Source organism: Typha latifolia, chromosome 1 (assembly GCF_019914945.1).
Source record: "Typha latifolia isolate L0001 chromosome 1, TyphaL0001v2, whole genome shotgun sequence".
In the NCBI taxonomy this organism is placed as follows: Eukaryota; Viridiplantae; Streptophyta; class Magnoliopsida; order Poales; family Typhaceae; genus Typha; species Typha latifolia.
The window spans coordinates 22,897,349-22,918,324 of record NC_133086.1 but is presented as its reverse complement, the minus strand read 5'-3'; the positions used below and the strand labels follow the sequence as shown (position 1 = coordinate 22,918,324).

Here is a 20,976-nt window from a genome sequence, read left to right as displayed (position 1 = left end):
GTGAGTACTCTTCTTGGAAAGCTAGGATCCCTCCTGGCCCAAGAAGCTGTACGGCTGACCGGAGTCCGAGACGAGATCCAATACATCAAAGACGAGCTGGAGAGCATGAACGTCTTCCTGAGTGTGCTGTCCGAGTCTAACATGGCCGACCATGACAGGCAACTCAAAATCTGGATGAAGCAAGTGCGGGAGATAGCGTACGACGCCGAGGATTGCATCGACGAGTTCATGCAATATGTCGGCAAGCCGCTCTGGTTATGAGGACGCTGAAAGCTCGCCATCGGATCGCCACCCAGATCCAAAGCATCAAAGTCCGTGCACAACATGCGAGCGAAAGACGCTCGAGGTACGGCGTGGTTGGTGCTGCTGCTACTACCACTGGAAGCAGCAGCAGCTATGGTATTAATCATGCGGCTTCCAGTTATACCAAGCTTGACCCTCGGCTGCCTTCTCTCTTCGCCGACGAATCCCAACTTGTGGGCATTGAAGGCCGCAGGGATGAACTCCTAAGTTGGGTGATGGAGCAGAACCAACAACGTCTCAGAGTGATCTCTATTGTTGGCTTTGGTGGCTTGGGCAAGACGACTCTTGCCATGATGGTCTACCGGAGTCCTCAAGTAAACAGTGTAGACTTCCAACGTCGGGCTTTCATCACCGTGTCGAAGGATCGCGACATGAAGGTGCTCCTGAGGGACATACTAACGCAGCTCGTTTAGGTTCCTCGTAAAGCCAGTAATGCAGAAATGGCGGAGAAAGATAAAACGCAGGAGCAGAGGGAATCGCCTCGAGGATTCGAAACTTGGGAAGTGGAAAAACTGATTCCAAAAGTGAAAGACCTTTTACAACATGAGAGGTATGTCATTGTTCTTGACGATATTTGGACTGTATCAGCATGGGAAAGCATCAAAGTTGCATTGCCTGAAAACAAAAATGGTAGTATAATAATAGTGACTACACGCATTGAAAATGTAGCTAACACCTGCTCTCATGACCATAAGTATATCTACAAAATACAACCTCTATCTGAGGTGGAGTCCAAAGAGTTGTTCTTCAAAACAGTGTTTGTCCCTAATCTCGAAAGTAGTCCTGAATTAGAAAAAGTACCTGATGCTATCTTGAAGAAATGTGGTGGTCTTCCGCTAGCTATAAATAGTATAGGTGGCCTTCTCGCTAGTAAGCAAAGGAAGACCATGGATGAGTGCCAGAAGGTGCACGACAATCTAAGTTCCGAGCTGGAAACAAATGCCACGCTCGAGGGAATGAAACAAGTATTGACCCTTAGCTACAATGATTTGCCTTACTATCTCAGGGCCTGTTTTCTGTACCTTTCTGTTTTTCCTGAGGACTATGAGATCAAAAGGAGTATTTTAGAGAGACGATGGATGGCCGAAGGTTTTGTAAGTGAAAAGCGCGGATTGAACATAGAGGATGTCGCCGAAACATACTTTAATGAGTTGGTCAACAGGAATATTATCCAACCCGTAGACATTGATATAGCTGCTGGTAAAGTGAGAACTTTTCGAATCCATGATATGATGCATGAGATCATCGTTTCCAAATCAATTGAGGAGAATTTCGTATGTCTACTAGGTGACCAGTTCACAGCAGCAACCCAGGACAAGGTGCGTAGGTTATCCCTCCATAACAGTTCCAGTACTATTGAACAACAGAGTCTGAAGAGCTTGAGCTTGTCTCATGTTCGTTCATTGACCATGTTTAACTATGTCCAACCAGTACTTCTAGATTCCCCTTGTTCGAGACTATTGAGGGTGTTGGATTTGCAAGGTTGCGAAGATCTAATTGATCGTCATCTAAGTAGAATATGTAAGATATTTCAATTGAGGTATTTGAGTCTCAGGAATACTTGGATTATGCACCTTCCAAGCAAAATAGGGAAGCTAGAATACCTGGAAACACTGGACATTAGTGGCACACGCATCAAAAGGTTACCCTCGGGAATAGTTAAGCTCCAACATCTGAAGTATCTGCTAGTCGGAGAACATCATACATTTTTTGGGACCATGTTAACACCAAATATGCCCAAGGGAGTTGGGAATATGAAAGCCCTGCGCACTCTTGCTCATGTAAGAGTCAAAAACTATGGCGTGTTGCAGGAGCTAGGTGAGTTGACCCAATTGAGGAAGCTGCGTATTGATTTAACCGATCTACCTGAAGGAACCGAGACAGAGTCAGTAGTACAGACTGTTGCAAAGCTGAGCATCTGCCTTCGTTCTCTATCCCTTGAGCATAGTGCCCGTCAAGTTGACATTCTGAAGTCTTTATCCTCACCTCCCCTATTTCTTCAAAAACTACAGATATTCGGCTATTTTGGTAAATTGCCTCAATGGATCTTCTTACTCACTAAACTCACTAGTTTAACTCTTAGTTGGTCTAATTTAGAGGAGGAAGACATACAGGCCCTTGGGACTATACCAAGTCTGCTCTGTCTCAGACTCTACATGAAGTCACACACAAAAAGACAGTTGTGTCTTGGGACGGATAGTTTCCCAAACCTCAAGCTGCTAGTAATTGCAGGCCATGAAGTTTGTGAGGTGGTAGTCAAGGAAGGGGCAGCACCCAAACTCGAAAAGCTTAAGTGGGAATTAGGGGGGGTTGTTAAGATGGAAGGCATGTCGGGCATTAATCATCTCCATAGCATCAAGGAAGTTGAGCTCCATTGTAAAGTCGATGATTATGTCCGAGCTAAAGTCGATGCCATGACAGCTGCCGTTGCAGATCATGAAAACCGTCCCAGAATTATCGTGTCCGCACTGTTCAAATACCCCCGAGGAGTCCCCTAAACTATCCTGGGAGGGAGCAAGGTACTAAAGGCTGCTAAAGATGCGGAAATTATGGTTACCGCTGCTATCTGTTTCTCTGGAGGAACAGGACATAGTACTTGGTTTCATTTTATTAGTCTCTTGTGATGTATTTAATGTCTGTCATTTTAGTTGTGATTCGGTATGCTTTCAATATACGTCGTCAGAAAGCATTCCAGGTAGAGATCTACCAAACTCTCATCTATTGTAAACTGTATGCTGTTCGAACTATATTATATGCTACCACCATTAGTCAGCAAAGAGACATGCGGCAGCTTCAAAATTAAGTGTAATCGCAATTGCGTGTGTGTGTGTCTGTAGGAGAGAAATTGTTATGCATGCCATTAAGAAGACACAAAAATATGAGATTCAAATGCAATCTAAATAAGAACCGTTCCTAATTGCCTGAATACATATGGACCTCCCTTGGAAAGGCGAGATAAATAATATCCCTTACCACCGAATACAGAGATTGACTATGTTTGCCTCTTGACAATCTGATTCCTGTACCATATTAAATAACCAATGTATCAAGAATCTTAAGCTATTTTATCATAAACCAACAACTTCTTGTCTCTTTTCTTAAATTCCTTTTCTTTATGTCAGTAGGACAAACTTGAATAGTTTTGACATAGACTAGTATTACAAGTCTTTGGTACTCTTCTCTTGCCTCAGGATTAAAATCTACAACACTCACCATAAGAATTTTCTGCAGTTGGGTATTTTCCAGCATCTGATTGGCTCTCAAATCATCCAGTAACTATTAGAAGTAAATAAGTTTAGAAAATTACGTTTCTTGGAAGCCAATCACCTACCCGTCGACATGAAGATAAGATAACCACCAATTCTATGGGAGAAAAACCAGCAAGCAACGAGAAAGATGAACATTATTTTCACTGTGATTACTTTATTATTTGGGCCATCTTAAGCACTGCTTAAAATGCACTAAATACAAATTTGTTAATGTCCACAGGCAATCTAAATCTTCAATCCACTAGTAGAAATACAAATACAAAAAATTTTGAAACCTCCAATCTATTCCCTACTACTCCTGATACATTGTAACATAATTGCACTATACTTCTCTTTTCTTAGCATCAATCCTTTGCTTTATGCTAGGAGAACATCCTTGAATATATAGTTAATTTTGATATAGACTAGTTATGCAAGTCTTGATATAGCCTCTAAGAATTTTCTGCAGTTGGGTATTTTCCAGCATCCGATTGGCTCTCAAATCAACAAGTAGTTACAAGTAAATAAGTTTAAAAAGTTTCAATTTTTCAGATGCCAATCTCCCACCATCCACAGGAAGATAAGATAATTATCAATTTGACAAAAACATTAGCAAACAACAAGAAAATTTAACATTATTTTCACTTTGATTACTTCATCTGGGCCATCTTAAGCATTACTTAAACATCCACAAGGTAAAAAGGTTGCTGACTTCTCTCTTCATATATTGACCAGTCAACTTTGTGGAATCGTCTCTACCAACCAATCTTCTACCTGACTTAATATTTAAGCAATCAATACTTAACTTTATAATCTTTCTTGCAACGAAACATATATATATATATATGTTTCTGCTGAATTTGTCTTGTCCCATCAATAGCATAACTGAGATTGTACTTTGATGTTTTTAGTACATGAGGTAGCCTTTGAATAATAATTTGTGAGGCCCAAAATTATCAAAACACAAATTGTGCACCATGATGCCTCGTTGGTTGATGTGATTGTTGAAACATAACCAAGAGTGAAGCGGTAGCTGCCTTTTTAATAGAAAAAAAGTTAGTTGACTATTAAAATGGATTATTTAAGAGTACTGAAACAACGAGGCCAGAGAGAAAGATTTACGTGGTTTTTTTTCTATTGAAAAAAAAAATGAACGTGAAAGAAACTAGATGAGAGAGATAGAAAACAGATTATTACGTTATGAAAAATAGCTGCCTTTTAATAGAAAATAGTAGTTGACTATCAAAAAAGATTATTTAAGAGTGAAACAACAAGATCTAGATCTGAGAGGAAGATTGATGGATCACCAAGCCCATTGAAATGTTGGCGAGAACTTAGGCGATAAGTACGAAAGCCAAACCAGATTTCCGAGCCCCCATAGGTTTGAATTTATAATCTGAAACAAAGAAGATTAAACAAGAAGATTAAACAAGCGAATCTTCCCATGGAGTACCATTTTGCAACTTACACATGGTTTTCTATGTGTAATTTATGCGGATAGTCTGAGCTAATCATGTTTCATAAACTCTTTCTTTTTTACAAATCAGGTTATAATCTTTATTTCATTAAAATTTAATTAGTGATAATCTTTCACCAAAATACACTATAAGATTATAAACAAGAAAATCTATTACAGCAAATCGACGGCAAAGAGCAGCCCTGCTACCAACTTTTAACAAAACCTAATTTAGTATTCATTGTCAATCTACCACCAAAACAAATAAAAAAAAAAAAAAAAAAAAGTTTAGCGAGCAGTAGCTCAAGCTTCACAAACTACATTACATTTAATTGTACTATTATTTTTCTGGTTGGTCCAAGTTGAGGATTAGGATGAGCGATATAAGTGAAGATATCTTTTCAGAATGGAACATATTTTAATAACAAATATAAGAACAAACCATAAAACTGCATTGTATCGCCCATGAGAAAAAAAAATGATTAGAGAAAAAGATAAGAGGGAATAGGACATGGAAAACACGAAATGGAAGAATATATTATTGAACTCCCTTGATTCCTTCAAATGGTAGTCGACCTGCAGTTAGAGGTTCTAAAGAGCAAAAGCAAACAGTTTATCCTTGATTTATTCTTTTATTTGGTCAAAGAGCAAAAACAAACAAGGGGAATAAAATAATTAGAAAAATTACATTTCACACCTTATATTTCAAAATTTTACGATTTATATACTACATTTTTATATTTATATTCTAGCTCATGTTTTGAGACTTTCTAAAACACCCTTGGTTAACAAAATTTAAGATAGAATATTCTGTCATTGCCGAACTTGATATTCTAAATATACCCTCTCATTTGTTTTTAAGACGGAGTATCTTTTATAGAGATAGAAGAATTTTCTTTCTTTTTTTCCGAAGAGTCCAATGGAACATTCTTTCATTGATACCTTTTTATTAGTGACTAGAATATTTCCTAAGAATAAAATTTCGAAATATAAAGTTTGAAACCTAAATACTAAAATGATAGGATGTGAATCATAAATTCATAAAATTACATGGGGTGAAATGTAATTGACCCAAAATATTTTCACTTCCTATATAACTCTTTCACATGACAAAAGAATATAGGACCTTTTTGTATTTTTTTCTTAGTATCAACTTTGCTCAACATCTCCTCCTCTCGCGAAAAGAAAAACTCTAGAATGAAGTAAAAAAATAAAATTCAGACAGCCTTTGGCAGGACTAGGTGGCCAATTCAACTCATTCGCACAAAAGCACGAAGAGTTACTCATGACGTGTCTTGACATCTATGGAAAAAAATTCGTGACGTGATCCTCTGTTTTTGATGCAAATTTAAGGGTAGAAATGCCGGTCTCAGTCTATTTTTTTTCATCTTCTCCAATCTTAATCTAGAGAAAGAGATGGAAGGCGCCGTTGTGAGTGCTGCGGAAGGTGCTGTGAGCACTCTTCTTGGAAAGCTAGGATCCATCCTGGCCCAAGAAGCTCTAAGGCTGGCCGGACTCCGAGACGAGATCCAATACATCAAAGACGAGCTGGAGAGCATCAACGCCTTACTCCGAAACCTTGCAAAGACGGAGGACCACGATGATCAAACCAAGGTCTGGATGAAGCAAGTGAGAGAGATGGCATATGACGCCGAGGATTGCATCGACGAGTTCATGCATCACATCGGCAAGCCGTCTGGCTACCTAAGAAGGGCCACCCGAGTGACGAGGACACTAAAAGCTCGTCATCGGATCGCCACCCAGATCCAAAGCATCAAAGCCCGTGCACAACATGCGAGCGAAAGACGCTCGAGGTACGGCGTGGTTGGTGCTGCTGCTACTACCACTGGAAGCAGCAGCAGCTATGATATTAATCATGCGGCTTCCAGTTATACCAAGCTTGACCCTCGGCTGCCTTCTCTCTTCGCCGACGAATCCCAACTTGTGGGCATTGAAGGCCGCAGGGATGAACTCCTAAGTTGGGTGATGGAGCAGAACCAACAACGTCTCAGAGTGATCTCTATTGTTGGCTTTGGTGGCTTGGGCAAGACGACTCTTGCCATGATGGTCTACCGGACCCCTAGTGTAAACAGTGTACACTTCCAATCCCGGGCTTTCATTACCGTATCGAAGGATTTCGACATCAAGGTGCTCATGAGGGACATGGTAACGCAGCTCGACGAGGTTCCTCGTAAAGCTAGTATTGCAGCATCAACCGACAAAGAGAAACATGCACGGAAGGAGTTGCTTCAACGCATCGAATCTTTGGGATCTGGACAATTTACTGAAAAGCATGGGAAAACATCGAAGCATGAGAATGCAGCAACGGCAGAGAAAGAGAGAGAGCAAGCACAGAGGGATTGTAGCATGAAAGAACTCATCGAAAAAGTGAGAAATCTTTTACAACATAAGAGGTACGTCATCGTTCTTGACGATATTTGGGCTGTATCAGCATGGGAAATCATCAAACTTGCATTGCCTGAAAACCATAATGGTAGTATAATAATAGTGACTACACGCATTGAAACTGTAGCTAACACTTGCTGCTCTCATAACCGTAATTATATCTATAACATACAGCCTCTATCTGAGGTGGAGTCCAAAGAGCTGTTCTTCAAAACAGTGTTTGGCCCTGATCTCAACAGTTGTCCTCCTGAATTAGGAGAAGTACCTGATGCTATCTTGAAGAAATGTGGTGGTCTTCCTCTAGCTATAAATAGTATAGGTGGCCTTCTCGCTAGTAAGCCAAGAAAGACCAAGGATGAATGGCAGAAGGTGCACGACAATCTAAGTTCCGAGCTGGAAACAAATCCCACGCTCGAGGGAATGAAACAAGTATTGACCCTTAGCTACAATGATTTGCCTTACTACCTCAGGGCCTGTTTTCTGTACCTTTCTGTTTTTCCTGAGGACTATGAGATCAAAAGGAGTATTTTAGAGAGACGATGGATGGCCGAAGGTTTTGTAAGTGGAAAGCGCGGATTGAACATAGAGGATGTCGCCGAAACATACTTTAATGAGTTGGTCAACAGGAATATTATCCAACCCTTAGACATTGATATAGCTGCTGGTAAAGTGAGAACTTTTCGAATCCATGATATGATGCATGAGATCATCGTTTCCAAATCAATTGAGGAGAATTTCGTATGTCTACTAGGTAACCAGTTCGCAGCAGCAACCCAGGACAAGGCGCGCAGGTTATCCCTCCATAGCTGTACCGATACTACTGTACAAGAGGTTAGGAAGAGCATGAGCTTATCTCATGTTCGTTCATTGACCATGTTTAACTATGTCCAACCAGTACTTCTAGATTCCCCTTGTTCGAGAATATTGAGGGTGTTGGATTTGCAAGGTTGCCAAAATCTAAGAAATCGTCATCTAAGTAGAATATGTAAGATATTTCAATTGAGGTATTTGAGTCTCAGGAATACTTTGATTTGGCATCTTCCAAGCAAAATAGAGAAGCTAAAATACCTGGAAACACTGGACATTAGGAAGACATTCATCTATGAGTTACCCTCGGGAATAGTTAAGCTCCAACATCTGAAGCATCTGCTACATGGATTTTACCCTGATACTATATATTGGACATGGTGGACAATAGTGATGCCCAAGGGAATTGAGAATATGAAAGCCCTGCATACACTTGCTGATGTAAGTGTCAACAAATATGGCGTGTTGAAGGAGCTAGGTGAGTTGACCCAATTGAGGAAGCTGGGTATTGATTTAACCTTGTTACCTGCAAGAACCGAGACAAAGACAGCTGTACAGAATACACTTGAAAAGCTGAGCGGCTGTCTTCGTTCTCTATCCCTTTTGAGTTTGGACGATAAATTAAAGTCTTTATCCTCACTTCCCCTATTTCTTCAAAAACTACAGATATGCGGCTCTCTTGGTAAATTGCCTCAATGGATCTCCTCACTCACTAGGCTCACTAGCTTAACTCTTAAGATGACTGAATTAGAGGAGGATGCTGTACAGATCCTTGGGACTATACCAAGTCTGCTCTGTCTCAGACTCAACAAAGGGTCATACAAAGAAAAACAGTTGTCTCTTGGACCGAATGGATTCCCAAACCTCAAGCTGCTAGTAATTGAAGGCGATAAAGTTTTTGAGGTGGTAGTCAAGGAAGGGGCAGCACCCAAACTCGAAAAGCTTAAGTGGGAATTATGGGGGAATGATAAGATGGAAGGCATGTCGGGCATTGAGCATCTCCGTAGCATCAAGGAAGTTGAGGTCCATTGTGAAGTCGATGATTATGTCCAAGATAAAGTGAATGCCCTGACAGCTGCCGCTGAAACTCATCCAAACAATCCAAGAGTTATCCTGGGAGCTCTAACTTCGCAGGAAAATGATTTCTCTTGAGCATCTCAAAAAACCCCATGTCAGGCATTGAGCATCTCTCTAAAGGCTGCTAAAGAAGCTGAAATGGTTACTGCTGCAACATCTTTCTCCGGAGGAACAGGAAAGAGTCCGTAGTTGCATTTTATTAGTCTCTTGTGCTGTATTTAATTTCTGTCATTTTAGTGTTACTTCGGTTTGCCTTCAATATACTTTGTCAGAAAGCATTCTATGTGTAAACCCCATCTAGTGTAAACTGTATGTTGTTCGTACTATTTATTATATGCTAGCTCCATTAATCAGCAAAGAGAGAAAGGATGAGGAGATAAATTGTTATGCATGCCATTAAGAAGACACAATAATATGAGATGCAAATGCAATACAAATAAGAACCGCTCGTTACCTGAATAGATATGGGCCGGCCTTGGGAAAGGCAATATAAATAATACCCCTTACCACCAAATACAGAGAGATTGATAAGGTTTGCCTCTTAACAATTTGATTCATGTATCATATTAAACAACCAATTAATCAAGAATCTTAATCTAATATATCATAAACCAACAACTTCAGAACATGATATACATTCGCAAGCCAAGCTTTTCAAATATGTTGTCTGATTGAGTCAAGTCGAGTTGAATTGTTTGAAAATTAAAAGTGGGTCAGGATAGAAGATCCAATCTATGTTGGGCTCCCAAAACACAATTTATCTAAATTACTAAGCTAGTAGGAAATAAACTAACAATATTACGACATGGTATATATTCTTCATCTGCACATGTAATTTATCTAGCATAATCACTGACACCAATTGAATATTACTTTATTCCCAACTAGTATATACATATTTCTACTGATGTACTTGTGATATTTTTTCCATTTTATGTCTAAATCAAGTATTGTAACCTCAGACGAAGCTTCACAAAATGACCCATATTAGTTAATATTTCCATCAGCTTTGTAATGCGACGTGATTGTTTTAAGTTACTTTCAATCTGAAGTCATGGGAAGATGATCAGGAAGTCAGAAAGATAGTGAATGTTGGAGAAATCCCTACTACTCCTCCACTGTGCACTGGTCCAGACTATGAAATGTTGCAGCAACATAATTGAACTAATACTTGCCTCTTTTCTTAGCACCAATATTCCTTCTTCTCTCGCCTCAGGATTTAAATCTACAACACTGACCGTAAGAATTTTCTGCAGTTGGGTATTTTTCAGCATCTTATTTTAGAAAATTACGTTTCTTGGAAGCCAATCACCTACACATCGACATGAAGATAAGATGACTGACTATCAATTATATCAGAGAAAACACCAGCAACCAACGAGAAAGACGAACATTACTTTCACTGTGATGACTTCATCTGGGCCATCTTAAGCATTACAAAATTATCCACGTGTTTGACTTCGATCTTCACTAAATACAAATTTGCTTACTTCTTTTAATCTAATCAAAGTAACAATTTAACATAATGTATAGCCCTCTTGTATTGGTCACTCAACGTTGTGGAATCTACCAATCTTCCACAAGAAAGTATTATCTTATATGCCCTAAAATTTAAGCTACTAATACTTAACTCTATGTTGAATTTGTCTTGTCTCATCACTTACATAATTGACTATATCTCACGTTAGGTAACTATTTGCAACCTTACCACACGGCATTGTAGTTAAGAAATTATTTAAGTTTCTAATACGATATTATGCACTAAAAAAGAACGTTTTAGCTTTGTCAGAAATTATATTTTGGCCCAGTATGTCCTCTTGAATGTTTGACTGAACTACAAATATAAATATCATTAATAGGAAGAGAAAATTAAATTATAGAATTCTAATCGTATTAAATAAATATATATTTGGAGAGAAGGTTCAGACAGATAAACTGTGTTGTTCAAACCGGCAACCTTTTCTATAATAAAAGAATTCACAGACGAGTACTACGCTACTAGCTTTGATATATATATAAATTAAACAATAGTAACTCAGTCAAAAGAAGTTTACATCCATGTCCCAGTGACACTCCACAACGAAAATAGTGCACCCATCCTTTCCTATCCAAATGTGTGGGACTGGGCAGCGTTTACAAGGCCTTTTACGTTGCGAGTGGTTAATGGAAGCCACCGCATACTTGCTTCTCGAAATTTTTTATTTGGAAAAGTCTCGTACATATCTCCTCCTGCATACGCATATGTAGTGTTATAGATAAAGCGAAGCACCAAGACACCAATACACCATCCTAGACGAGAGAGAGAGAGAGAGAGAGAGAGAGAGAGAGAGATGCGTGGGGCTAGCGAAGAGTCTCTCTTTGCAACAGAGAAGGCGAAGGGAAGAATTGCTTATAGATTGTATGCTAGCTCGATGTTAGTGGGGATAAGTTTGATATGGTTGTATAGAGTGACTCATATGCCAGGAGAAGGAAGAGGAGGGAAATGGCTTTGGGTTGGGCTTTTGGGAGCTGAGCTCTGGTATGGCTTCTACTGGATCCTCACCCAATCCGTGCGGTGGAATCCCATATATCGGTCCACCTTCAAAGATAAACTCTCACAAAGGTTCTAAGTTGCAAATCTATTGATGAGTTGATTTTGTTCACTTTTTCCCTTCAAATTATATTTCTTATTTTTACAACAAAAATACCCTCTTTCTTTCTCCCCTTCTCTTACCTTGCAAATAAAAAACATTTGTTATTAAAAGCTATATACAATATCAGGGGGGGGGGGGGATGATTTTTATTTTTATAGGTATACCCATAAAAGGAGGACTAGATGATATAAATATATATGTATATATATACCAGAATTCTAACGTTTTCAAATGCCATTGTGGGACAGATACGAAGCCAAATTGCCCGGCGTGGATATATTTGTATGCACTGCTGACCCGGTCGCAGAGCCGCCGAGCCTTGTCATCTCCACAGTTCTATCCGTCATGGCTTACAACTACCCGCCGGAGAAGCTAAGCGTCTACCTCTCCGACGACGGCGGCTCTGTTCTCACGTTCTACGCTCTTTGGGAGGCATCCCAGTTTGCAAAGCATTGGCTTCCATTCTGCAAGAGGTATCAGGTGGAGCCCAGGTCTCCTTCTGCCTACTTCTCCGAGTTGGATGTCTCTCATGGCACGTGTGACTCCAAGGGCAAAGATTGGTCTCTCATGAAGGTAACAAGATATCTAATAAGAAGTAAAAGTAAAAGAAAGAAGGTTAATTACGAGAACAAGTTGACTTGTTTTTTCTATATATGTTGCAGGACCTGTATGAAGGGATGGTGAATCGCATTGGTTCTGTTGTGATCTTAGGCAAGATTCCTGAAGAACATAAAGGAAAGCATAAAGGATTCTCTGAATGGGATGCCAAAGTGAGCTCTAGAGATCATCACCCCATTGTTCAGGTGGACGCCATATAGAAATCAAGTTACTGCAGTTTAAATTTATCCATAAAAACTATGTATAGACAAAAGAAGTATGATACATTTCAACAATGTAATTATTATCACTATTATTTTCTTTGGTAGGTTTTGATTGATGGAAAGGAGCAAACTGCAACCGACAACGACGGAGAACGGCTACCAACACTGGTGTACATGGCACGTGAGAAGAGACCTGAAAGTCACCACAACTTCAAAGCTGGAGCCATGAACGCATTGGTAAATTAATCTTTGCCTCGTCACAACTTTGTCCTAAAAGTTAATTACTTACCATCTTCTTAACTCAGCTAAAATTTTCCCTCTAAACTAATGAATACACAGTTAAGGGTGTCATCAGTGATAAGCAACAGCCCTCTCATCCTAAACGTGGACTGCGACATGTACTCCAACAATTTCGACTCTATCAGAGATGCTCTCTGCTTCTTCTTAGATGAAGAGATGGGCCACAGCATTGGATTCGTACAGTATCCTCAGAACTGCAACAACCTAACAAAGAATGATTTATACGGCAGTTCTTTCAATACTGTCAACCAGGTTGGTAATTAACAATTTTAAAGCCATCATCTACATATACTATATATGCTGTTAATATTGTACTTGATGGGGCTTAGGTGGAGCATCATGGCTTAGATAGTTGGGGTGGCACTCTCTATATTGGCACTGGATGCTTCCACAGAAGGGATATCCTCTGTGGGAGAAGCTATAGCAAAGACTACAAGGAAGACTGGAACAAAGGAGTTAAGAGGAAAGCAGGAGAAAGTGTTCAAGAGGTGGAAGAGATAGCCAAGTCTCTTGCTACTTGCACCTACGAACATAACACCCAGTGGGGAAATGAGGTCTCTCTCTCTCTCTCTCTCTCTCTCTCTCTCTCTCTCTCTCTCTATCAGTATATAGATATATCAAAGTTAAGCTAATTATGGGAAATAATTTGCAGATCGGATTGAAATATGGATGCCCAGTGGAGGATGTCCTCACAGGACTGGCAATCCACTGCAGGGGGTGGAAATCCATCTACTTTAATCCTCCGAGGAAAGGCTTCTTGGGTGTGGGACCAACAACACTAGAACAGGCATTGGTGCAGCACAAGAGATGGAGCGAGGGGAATTTCCAAATCTTTCTGTCCAAGAACTGTCCTTTCTTAGTGGGCCGTGGAAAGTTCAAGCTGGGCCTTCAAATGGGCTACAGCATCTTCGGCTTGTGGGCTCCCAACTCCTTCCCAACTCTCCACTATGTTGTTGTTCCTTCTCTTGGTCTCCTCCATGGCATCTCCTTTTTCCCAAAGGTGACAAGGACCTCTCTCATATTCTTTCAAATCACTGTTTTTTTTGGCATGTATAGCCTTCTAAATTTGATGACAAAATTAGGTAACTAGCCCATGGTTCATCCCCTTTGCCTACGTTGCGATTGGCAAATACACGTACAGCTTGATCGAGTCACTAAGATGTGGAGACACACTGCGTGGATGGTGGAATCTTCAAAGGATTTGGATGATAAAAAGGATCAGCTCATACCTCTATGCCACCATTGAGGCCTGGCTCAAGTTGCTAGGGGTATCGAAAATGGCGTTCGCGATCACGACGAAGACGAGCAGCGACGATGCGTCGAAGAGATACGAGCAGGAGATGATGGAGTTCGGGTCGTCGTCCTCGATGTTCGTGATCATAGCGACTGTTGCATTGCTCAACCTTCTGTGTCTGTTTGGTGGATTGAGAAGAGTGGCGATGGATACTAGAATTGTTGATCAATTCTTAGTTCAAGTTATCCTGTGCGGAATAATAGTAGCTGCCAATATCCCTATCTACGAAGCACTCTTCTTTAGGAGAGATAAAGGCAGCCTGCCCTCCTCCATCACAGTTGTATCTCTTGGCTTCGTATTGTTGGCATGCTTGATACCTATAGTTTGAAGTTTTCATAAATATATGCCAATGTATTAGAGTTCACAATATCTAGTCTCTTAACTTCACAGTATTATTATCAGAGAATAGTATTGTGATATATTTAGCATTCTTTGTTTGCAAGCAGCATTGAGTCTAGTTTTACTGAGGTGATTATAGAATAAAATTAACTTGCAAATTATTTTATTGGTTTAATTAAATTTTACCCCCTCGTGTTTGACTACATTTCACAAAACCTTTATATATTTTTAACTTAAGCACTTAAATTTAATTAGATTTCGATTAAAGTGTAATTATTATTATTTTTTTTATCATATTTGATGAAACATGGATCGAATTTGAATATTTTTATTAAAAATAAAGTTGTAAAAAATTGAATATATTTTTTGATGTATCTAAAGATAAGATTTTAAATGACAAAGATATTAGAGAACATATATCTATTCAATATATTTTTTATTTTTTTATTATTTAAAATATAATTGGTATTATTTAATTCTCTATTTGTTTTGAGTTTAGAACCTCTCCCTTGAATTGGTTCAATGACCTTTAATCTGGTTCACTAACTAAATTATTTTTTATCTTTATTATATCTAATTAAGTTTAGTCTCTAAAAAGTCAAAACTAAAAAATAATCGAGTTTATGGATTAGACTCAAATCAAACGAGCATTAAATGTATTGGAAAACTTATTTAATCTTTTACAAGTTTGTCTCTAATAAGTATCTATAAATTTGGTCTCTAATTTGAACATGATGAAAAAGATAATGGTTATATTTTAGTCAAGACCAAGGATTAATTAAGTGCTTAATTAAAATCTTGGGGTTTTGTAAAATTGAGTCAAACCTGATGACGGTAAAGTATTTATATTTTTCTCCATTCAAGCGTGTTTTGATCCAAAATTATTAAATCTAAAATAAAGCAGAGTTAGTATTTAGTAGGCAAGTGTAATTCGCTCTAATTAATTTATATTGGGCCTCGGTTTGCGAATCTCGAGGTAATCGGAGGGCCCAGCAACTCATTTGTGACTCGAAGCATATAAATGAGCTTGAACCGGAATCCCATCACCTCCCTCCCTCCTCCGTGTCTTCTCCCTCCGCGTTCCAAAAGGGTATGAGACGGCGATGAGGAGCCAATGGCTACTTTGGTCGCGTTCCAAAACCCTAGCCCTAGCTCGTTCTCTGCCTCTCATCCGCCCCTTCTCGTCGTCCTCTTCCTCCGCCGGCGGCGTGGCTGTCAGGAAGGTGACGAGGTCCAACTTCGAGCCGGCTTTGGATAACCTCCGTGTCCGAGTCCGAGAGGCGGACTTCGTCGCCGTCGATCTCGAGATGACAGGCGTGACGAGCGCCCCGTGGAGGGACGCCTTCGAGTTCGACCGCTCCGACGTGCGCTATCTCAAAGTGAAGGATTCCGCTGAGAAGTTTGCGGTGGTGCAGTTTGGCGTTTGCCCCTTTAGGTGGGATGCGTCCAAGGCCTCCTTCGTCGCACATCCGTGAGCTATTGGATCATTTGTTTATATCTTTGATTGGGTTATTGCTCGTTAGGCTTTAGGGTTTTGATTAGTTAACTAGAAGAAAAGTGAAAGAGAATTGAGTAAAAATGATATTTCTTTGCCAATTCTTGCAATAATTTGGAATCTTTTTTTTATACTGAATTTGGTATTTTGAGCAGCAAATTTGGATCTTGATTCCTGATATTTGGTTTTTTAAACAAGTTTACACTGGTTTGTACAAATTTTGGAGGTGATTATTATTTTCTGTTTGCATACCTCCAAAGAACAGAAAATTAAACACCGATAAAGTGGTGTTTAATTTATATGTAATGCTTGGATTTTAAATATCGCCCATCCATGTGTTCTTTAATGTTTCCTTGTTTATATTCGGTCTGTTTATAGCTCGTTGATTTTGGGTTTTGGATTAGTTGCTGTGAAGAGAACTGGAAAGCGAGCTGAAAAAAGATGATTTTTTTGGAAAATTCTTTCTCTCCAGCAATCTTGGTCGCCGCAATGTTGATTGGTTTTCAGTGGATTTGGTGTTTTGAACAGAAAAATCCGTGCTTAATTCTTATTTTTGTTTCCTTCGCACGTTTTTATGCAAGTTTTGGAAGAATATTGATTTTTGGATTTTGCAGATTTAGAATAGAAAAGAAAATTGAAAACATTGATATATATATGGAACCTTTTCTATGTCTAAATATGTAGTACACTGTGGTTCTTAGAGGTGTTCTTTTGATTCATCCATGAAATTTGATGTCTGAGATGTTTCTTTCATTTTGCAGGCACAATTTTTATATATTCCCCAGAAAAGAGCTTCCAATTGATGGGCCATCATATGATTTTCTATGCCAGACAACGTCAATTGACTTCCTGGCTAAGTACCAGTTTGATTTTAATGCATGCATACATGAAGGTGTTTCCTGAAACTGAAATGATTTCTTGCCTATTTTGTGTTGTTATTATTGCATGATTATTGCTTCCTTATTCCACTTTAGTCCTATGCATATGTTATTCAGCAAGATATGGTCAAATGTCACAGAATAACCTAGTTCAGTAGGGCATTCGTGTTTTCCTCTGCGTTCAAGATATTCTTAGTTTATCCATGTATTTACAGCTATTGGATATCTCAGGAATATCTTATTTATCCAGTGCACAAGAGGAAGATGCTCTTGGGAAATTATCATCAGCATACAAAGATGAATTAGCTTCATCTTTACAGTCTTTGGAAGAACATGGGGACATACCAATAGTGAGTACTGCTGATCTTCTTTTCACTGAAAGGATGAAAGCTAGATTTAATGAGTGGCGTGATGGAATATTCAGAAATCCAAGTGAGGGCTATCATCTGGAAGAAAACCTTAAATGCAACAAATTTCAATTTCAGACAGTTTTCTTTAAGATGCGTCCAGCAGTTTTACTTGATGGGTTCAGCTCACATCAACTGAAGTTAATTCGACTGGTAATTATTTATAATACATTATTGAACTTTTAAAAAATTTTAATAGGACAAAGTATTATTGAACTTTTTGCTAACAGATAGTATTTTGATCCTCAGGTTTTAAGAAAACATTTCAGGGACCTTGTATATGTTCGTACACTTGGTGAGGATGATACATGGCAGAAGAGAGTAGTGTATACAGACACTAATGAGGATAAAGCATCTTTGATGGTAAGAAAATATAAGAAATTCAGTTAAACTTATTTCAATTTTCCTTTCAGCATGTGCAATAACCTAGATAGATTTATGTGGATCATAATACCAGATTTACATTATTTTAGGTTGAAAGACATTTTCTAAATTTCTGAATTAGGATAAATTGCATTATTAAAGACAAGTCAAGGCTATCTCTTGTTTCTCCAGTCAAGTAGTACTTTCTTATTCTAGATTAGGGAATACCGCTCTAGATTTATAACTAAGCATAAAAAAGATTTAGAAACACTATTATGACTATAATGAATTTTATTCCACACATAAACATAATTCTAATTTATCTATGATTTGACTAAAATTATTAAAAATAATTACGATTCAAAATTTCTCCATCAGCGTCTATCTATCTCATTTTAAAAACTAGCATACTTTCTCACTCAAACCAAAAGTTTTGGCTCGATGTTAAATTTTTTATTTGTTTTTCTTGGGTGATGGGTTTGGATAAGAATCCTGCCCAACCATTAGTTATTTAAACATGCCGATTATTCAAGGAAGTAACAGGCAAAAGAAACATAGTTAGATACTTAGATCCTCGCAATAGTCCATTTTAGTTGACAGAGAACCGGAGAATCAACTCCACATATGGAGCTCATTTATTTGCAGGAGAGCCATCTCCACTGCTCCACATACGTAGCAAAAAGGATTTGCAACTGGAGAATGTCATGGATCCTAACACCAAGAGCTAACTTTATTATTTCCTTGACCATAAGTGGAGCAGAATATTGGCTAAGATTATATAGTTATGCTGCGACTATGTGCTATCAATCTTATCTTTATTAATATAAATTGTGCAAGGGAAAGGAGGTTCCATGCTCTTCTCGTAAGGCTGATGCAGAGCATACACCTTGTTTAGACTAATATCAATGGCTCTTTTGTTGCAGAAAGAGGTCAAGGAAGGTTTACTAAGGAGCACAAACTCAAGGGTCAAGTCTGCTGTGGGATTTCGTCATGTTATAGATCTTCTTGTTTCAGAACAGAAATTGATTGTTGGCCACAACTGTTTTCTAGGTGCTTGTGTTTTCTTATAACATATATTTACATACTTATTGAGTGTCACTCTCAGTTGCTTCTTTTTCATGAAACAGATATTGCGCACATCTATAGTAAATTTATTGGCCCTCTGCCTTCATCAATTGAGGAATTTGTATTGGCTGTCCACGACAAATTCCCACACATTATAGACACCAAGCATCTTATGAACAGCAGCCATGCCGTTCAATATCTGATGAAGAAAAGAAGCAAATCACTATCTTCAGCTTTCTCTTTGTTGTGCCCCATGGTCTCTTCTGCATCCCAGAATTTGGCCTCAAATTTGTATGTGAAAGTTGAAGTGCAAACAGATGAATCAGGGTACAACATAATTCACAATTTTAAGCATAAGTTCCTTTTCCTGTGTGTACTACTATACTTACATTTAGTCACTTCACTGGTAGGTAACAATTCTTTGCTCTATATTGTGCAATTATGCCTTCCCTCATGACTGCTGTTTTATTGTAGCTTTACGTTCTTTTAGTTAAAGTGTGCTTGACTCCTATCACTTGTCTTTGTGATGCTTTCTCTACCATCACCTGCATTGTTGAAAAGTTTAGGAAGGCTGAACATGATGAAAGAATTGAATCTGTGTTCTGGGAACTGATTTTGTCTTTGACTACGTAACAAACATGTTGGGGACATTTTACTTTCTTTAAATGAAAATCTGATAACAACAGAGACCGTTGGTTTTGAGTCTTTTGACTGGATGGTCTTACTAAATGTTTTGCCTGCAGATCATCTTGCTTCAACTCAGGTGCTAAGCACGAAGCAGGATACGATGCTTTTATGACTGGATGTGTATTTGCTCAGATGTGCAGTCATTTAAGCATCAAATTTGAGCTCCTTTCACCACCAGCCAATCTTCCAGAAAATGATAAGATTCAGAAGTACATTAATCTTCTATATCCAAGTTGGAACAGCGGAACTGTGATTGATCTAAGCACTGGAACAGAGAAACCAGAGCCAGCTTACAAGAGAAAATATCCTACTGTTGTGTTCCAAAACATTGCCCTTGTCTGGGGATTTCCGTCCAAGTTGAAGCCAAAAGATCTGAGAGAATGTGTATGCAAAGTGTTTGGTCAAGATTCTGTGACATCAATTTTTTTCCTTGATTCTTCTTCTGCACTTATTCAGTTCAGCAAAGAGGAGTTTGTGGATGATTTTTTGCTTTTGAAGGATATATTGGAGAGAAACGATGATCCCATATCAGTTTTGCATCCTCTCTCTGTCCTCTTGGAAGGTGGCAATACACGTGCTGCAAATTATGATACTTACAGAGACATTTGCAGTGCTTCCATGTCGAAGATTTTGTTTGCAGAGCAGGCTGAAGCAATTGGCATAACATGGAAGACAAAAGTCAACTGTGGTAGCCGAGAGGCCCAATATCCTGCAAGCAGCACTGACAGTCCAGCTGAGGATATCCTTTCACCTGCTCACAAGCAGGTTGTGGGAAGAAAACTGGAATCCAAGAAGCAATCTTCTCGCGAAGTTTCATGTGAAGATATCTTAGATTCTCTTTATGCCAAATCATTATTTGGAAATAGAATGACAAGTACATAGCAACTATTTTGGGCAGGTACCGTCTTTGCTTTTGCAATTGCTAGGTTGGTTGGAGCATCCTACTGATCCATCAAAGAATTATTTTGGAATTGTGCCTTCTTGATGATCTTGGTTGCCAAATGGAGCTGCATATTTGTTACATAAATTTAACCGTTGATGTAGTTGTTAGTGAATGGATCGAGTTTGGGCTGATGATCTTTCGTCAAATTTATGCATTGGCCATTGTGGGATGCAGTTGTAGGCATTTAGATCGAGCTTGGGCTGTGAAACTGCTCTTAGCAAGGATTATTTCTGCTGGGTTTACAATTGTACTTTCGGCTACATTTTTACATTATATTTTGAGTCTCTCGAGTTTGATATCTGTTGTTAATTGTTGAGCTGTTATCGGGGTTGGATATCTTTTTTAGGGAGTTATATTTCCTACCTCCACTGTATTTGTGTAATCGTAGAATACTGTATTTGTATAATCATCTGCGATGAACGAAAAAAATCTGCGCAGAGGCTGTCCTGATGTA

At 38.8% G+C, this 20,976-nt stretch overlaps 4 protein-coding genes across 5 annotated transcripts; all 4 read left to right on the top strand.

Annotated features, from left to right (window-relative positions):
- The first annotated feature begins 219 nt into the window (after positions 1-219).
- On the top strand, positions 220-3,041 carry LOC140798890 (disease resistance protein Pik-2-like). Its single transcript, XM_073153009.1, has 2 exons — positions 220-710; positions 768-3,041. The coding sequence occupies exons 1-2, from the start codon at positions 258-260 to the stop codon at positions 2,799-2,801; spliced, it is 2,487 nt and encodes an 828-aa protein (XP_073009110.1). The 5' UTR covers positions 220-257; the 3' UTR covers positions 2,802-3,041.
- A 3,382-nt stretch (positions 3,042-6,423) lies between these two features.
- Positions 6,424-9,588, top strand: LOC140798807 (disease resistance protein Pik-2-like). The gene has a single exon (XM_073152909.1). The coding sequence runs from the start codon at positions 6,424-6,426 to the stop codon at positions 9,370-9,372; it is 2,949 nt and encodes a 982-aa protein (XP_073009010.1). The 3' UTR covers positions 9,373-9,588.
- A 1,902-nt stretch (positions 9,589-11,490) lies between these two features.
- Positions 11,491-14,773, top strand: LOC140780631 (cellulose synthase-like protein E6). The gene is made up of 8 exons (XM_073126304.1): positions 11,491-11,899; positions 12,179-12,503; positions 12,593-12,733; positions 12,857-12,988; positions 13,091-13,303; positions 13,381-13,605; positions 13,704-14,051; positions 14,134-14,773. The coding sequence occupies exons 1-8, from the start codon at positions 11,628-11,630 to the stop codon at positions 14,671-14,673; spliced, it is 2,196 nt and encodes a 731-aa protein (XP_072982405.1). The 5' UTR covers positions 11,491-11,627; the 3' UTR covers positions 14,674-14,773.
- A 975-nt stretch (positions 14,774-15,748) lies between these two features.
- Positions 15,749-20,976, top strand: LOC140780597 (poly(A)-specific ribonuclease PARN). 2 transcript variants are annotated; one of them, XM_073126249.1, is made up of 7 exons: positions 15,749-16,155; positions 16,941-17,071; positions 17,289-17,617; positions 17,714-17,827; positions 18,751-18,877; positions 18,955-19,219; positions 19,636-20,976. In XM_073126249.1, exons 1-7 carry the CDS (start codon positions 15,788-15,790, stop codon positions 20,459-20,461), a joined length of 2,160 nt encoding a protein of 719 aa, XP_072982350.1. In that variant the 5' UTR covers positions 15,749-15,787; the 3' UTR covers positions 20,462-20,976. The 2 variants fall into 2 exon arrangements, with proteins under 2 accessions (XP_072982350.1, XP_072982351.1); XM_073126250.1 differs by lacking the exons at positions 15,749-16,155; positions 16,941-17,071 and having other exon boundaries at positions 17,311-17,407; positions 17,482-17,617.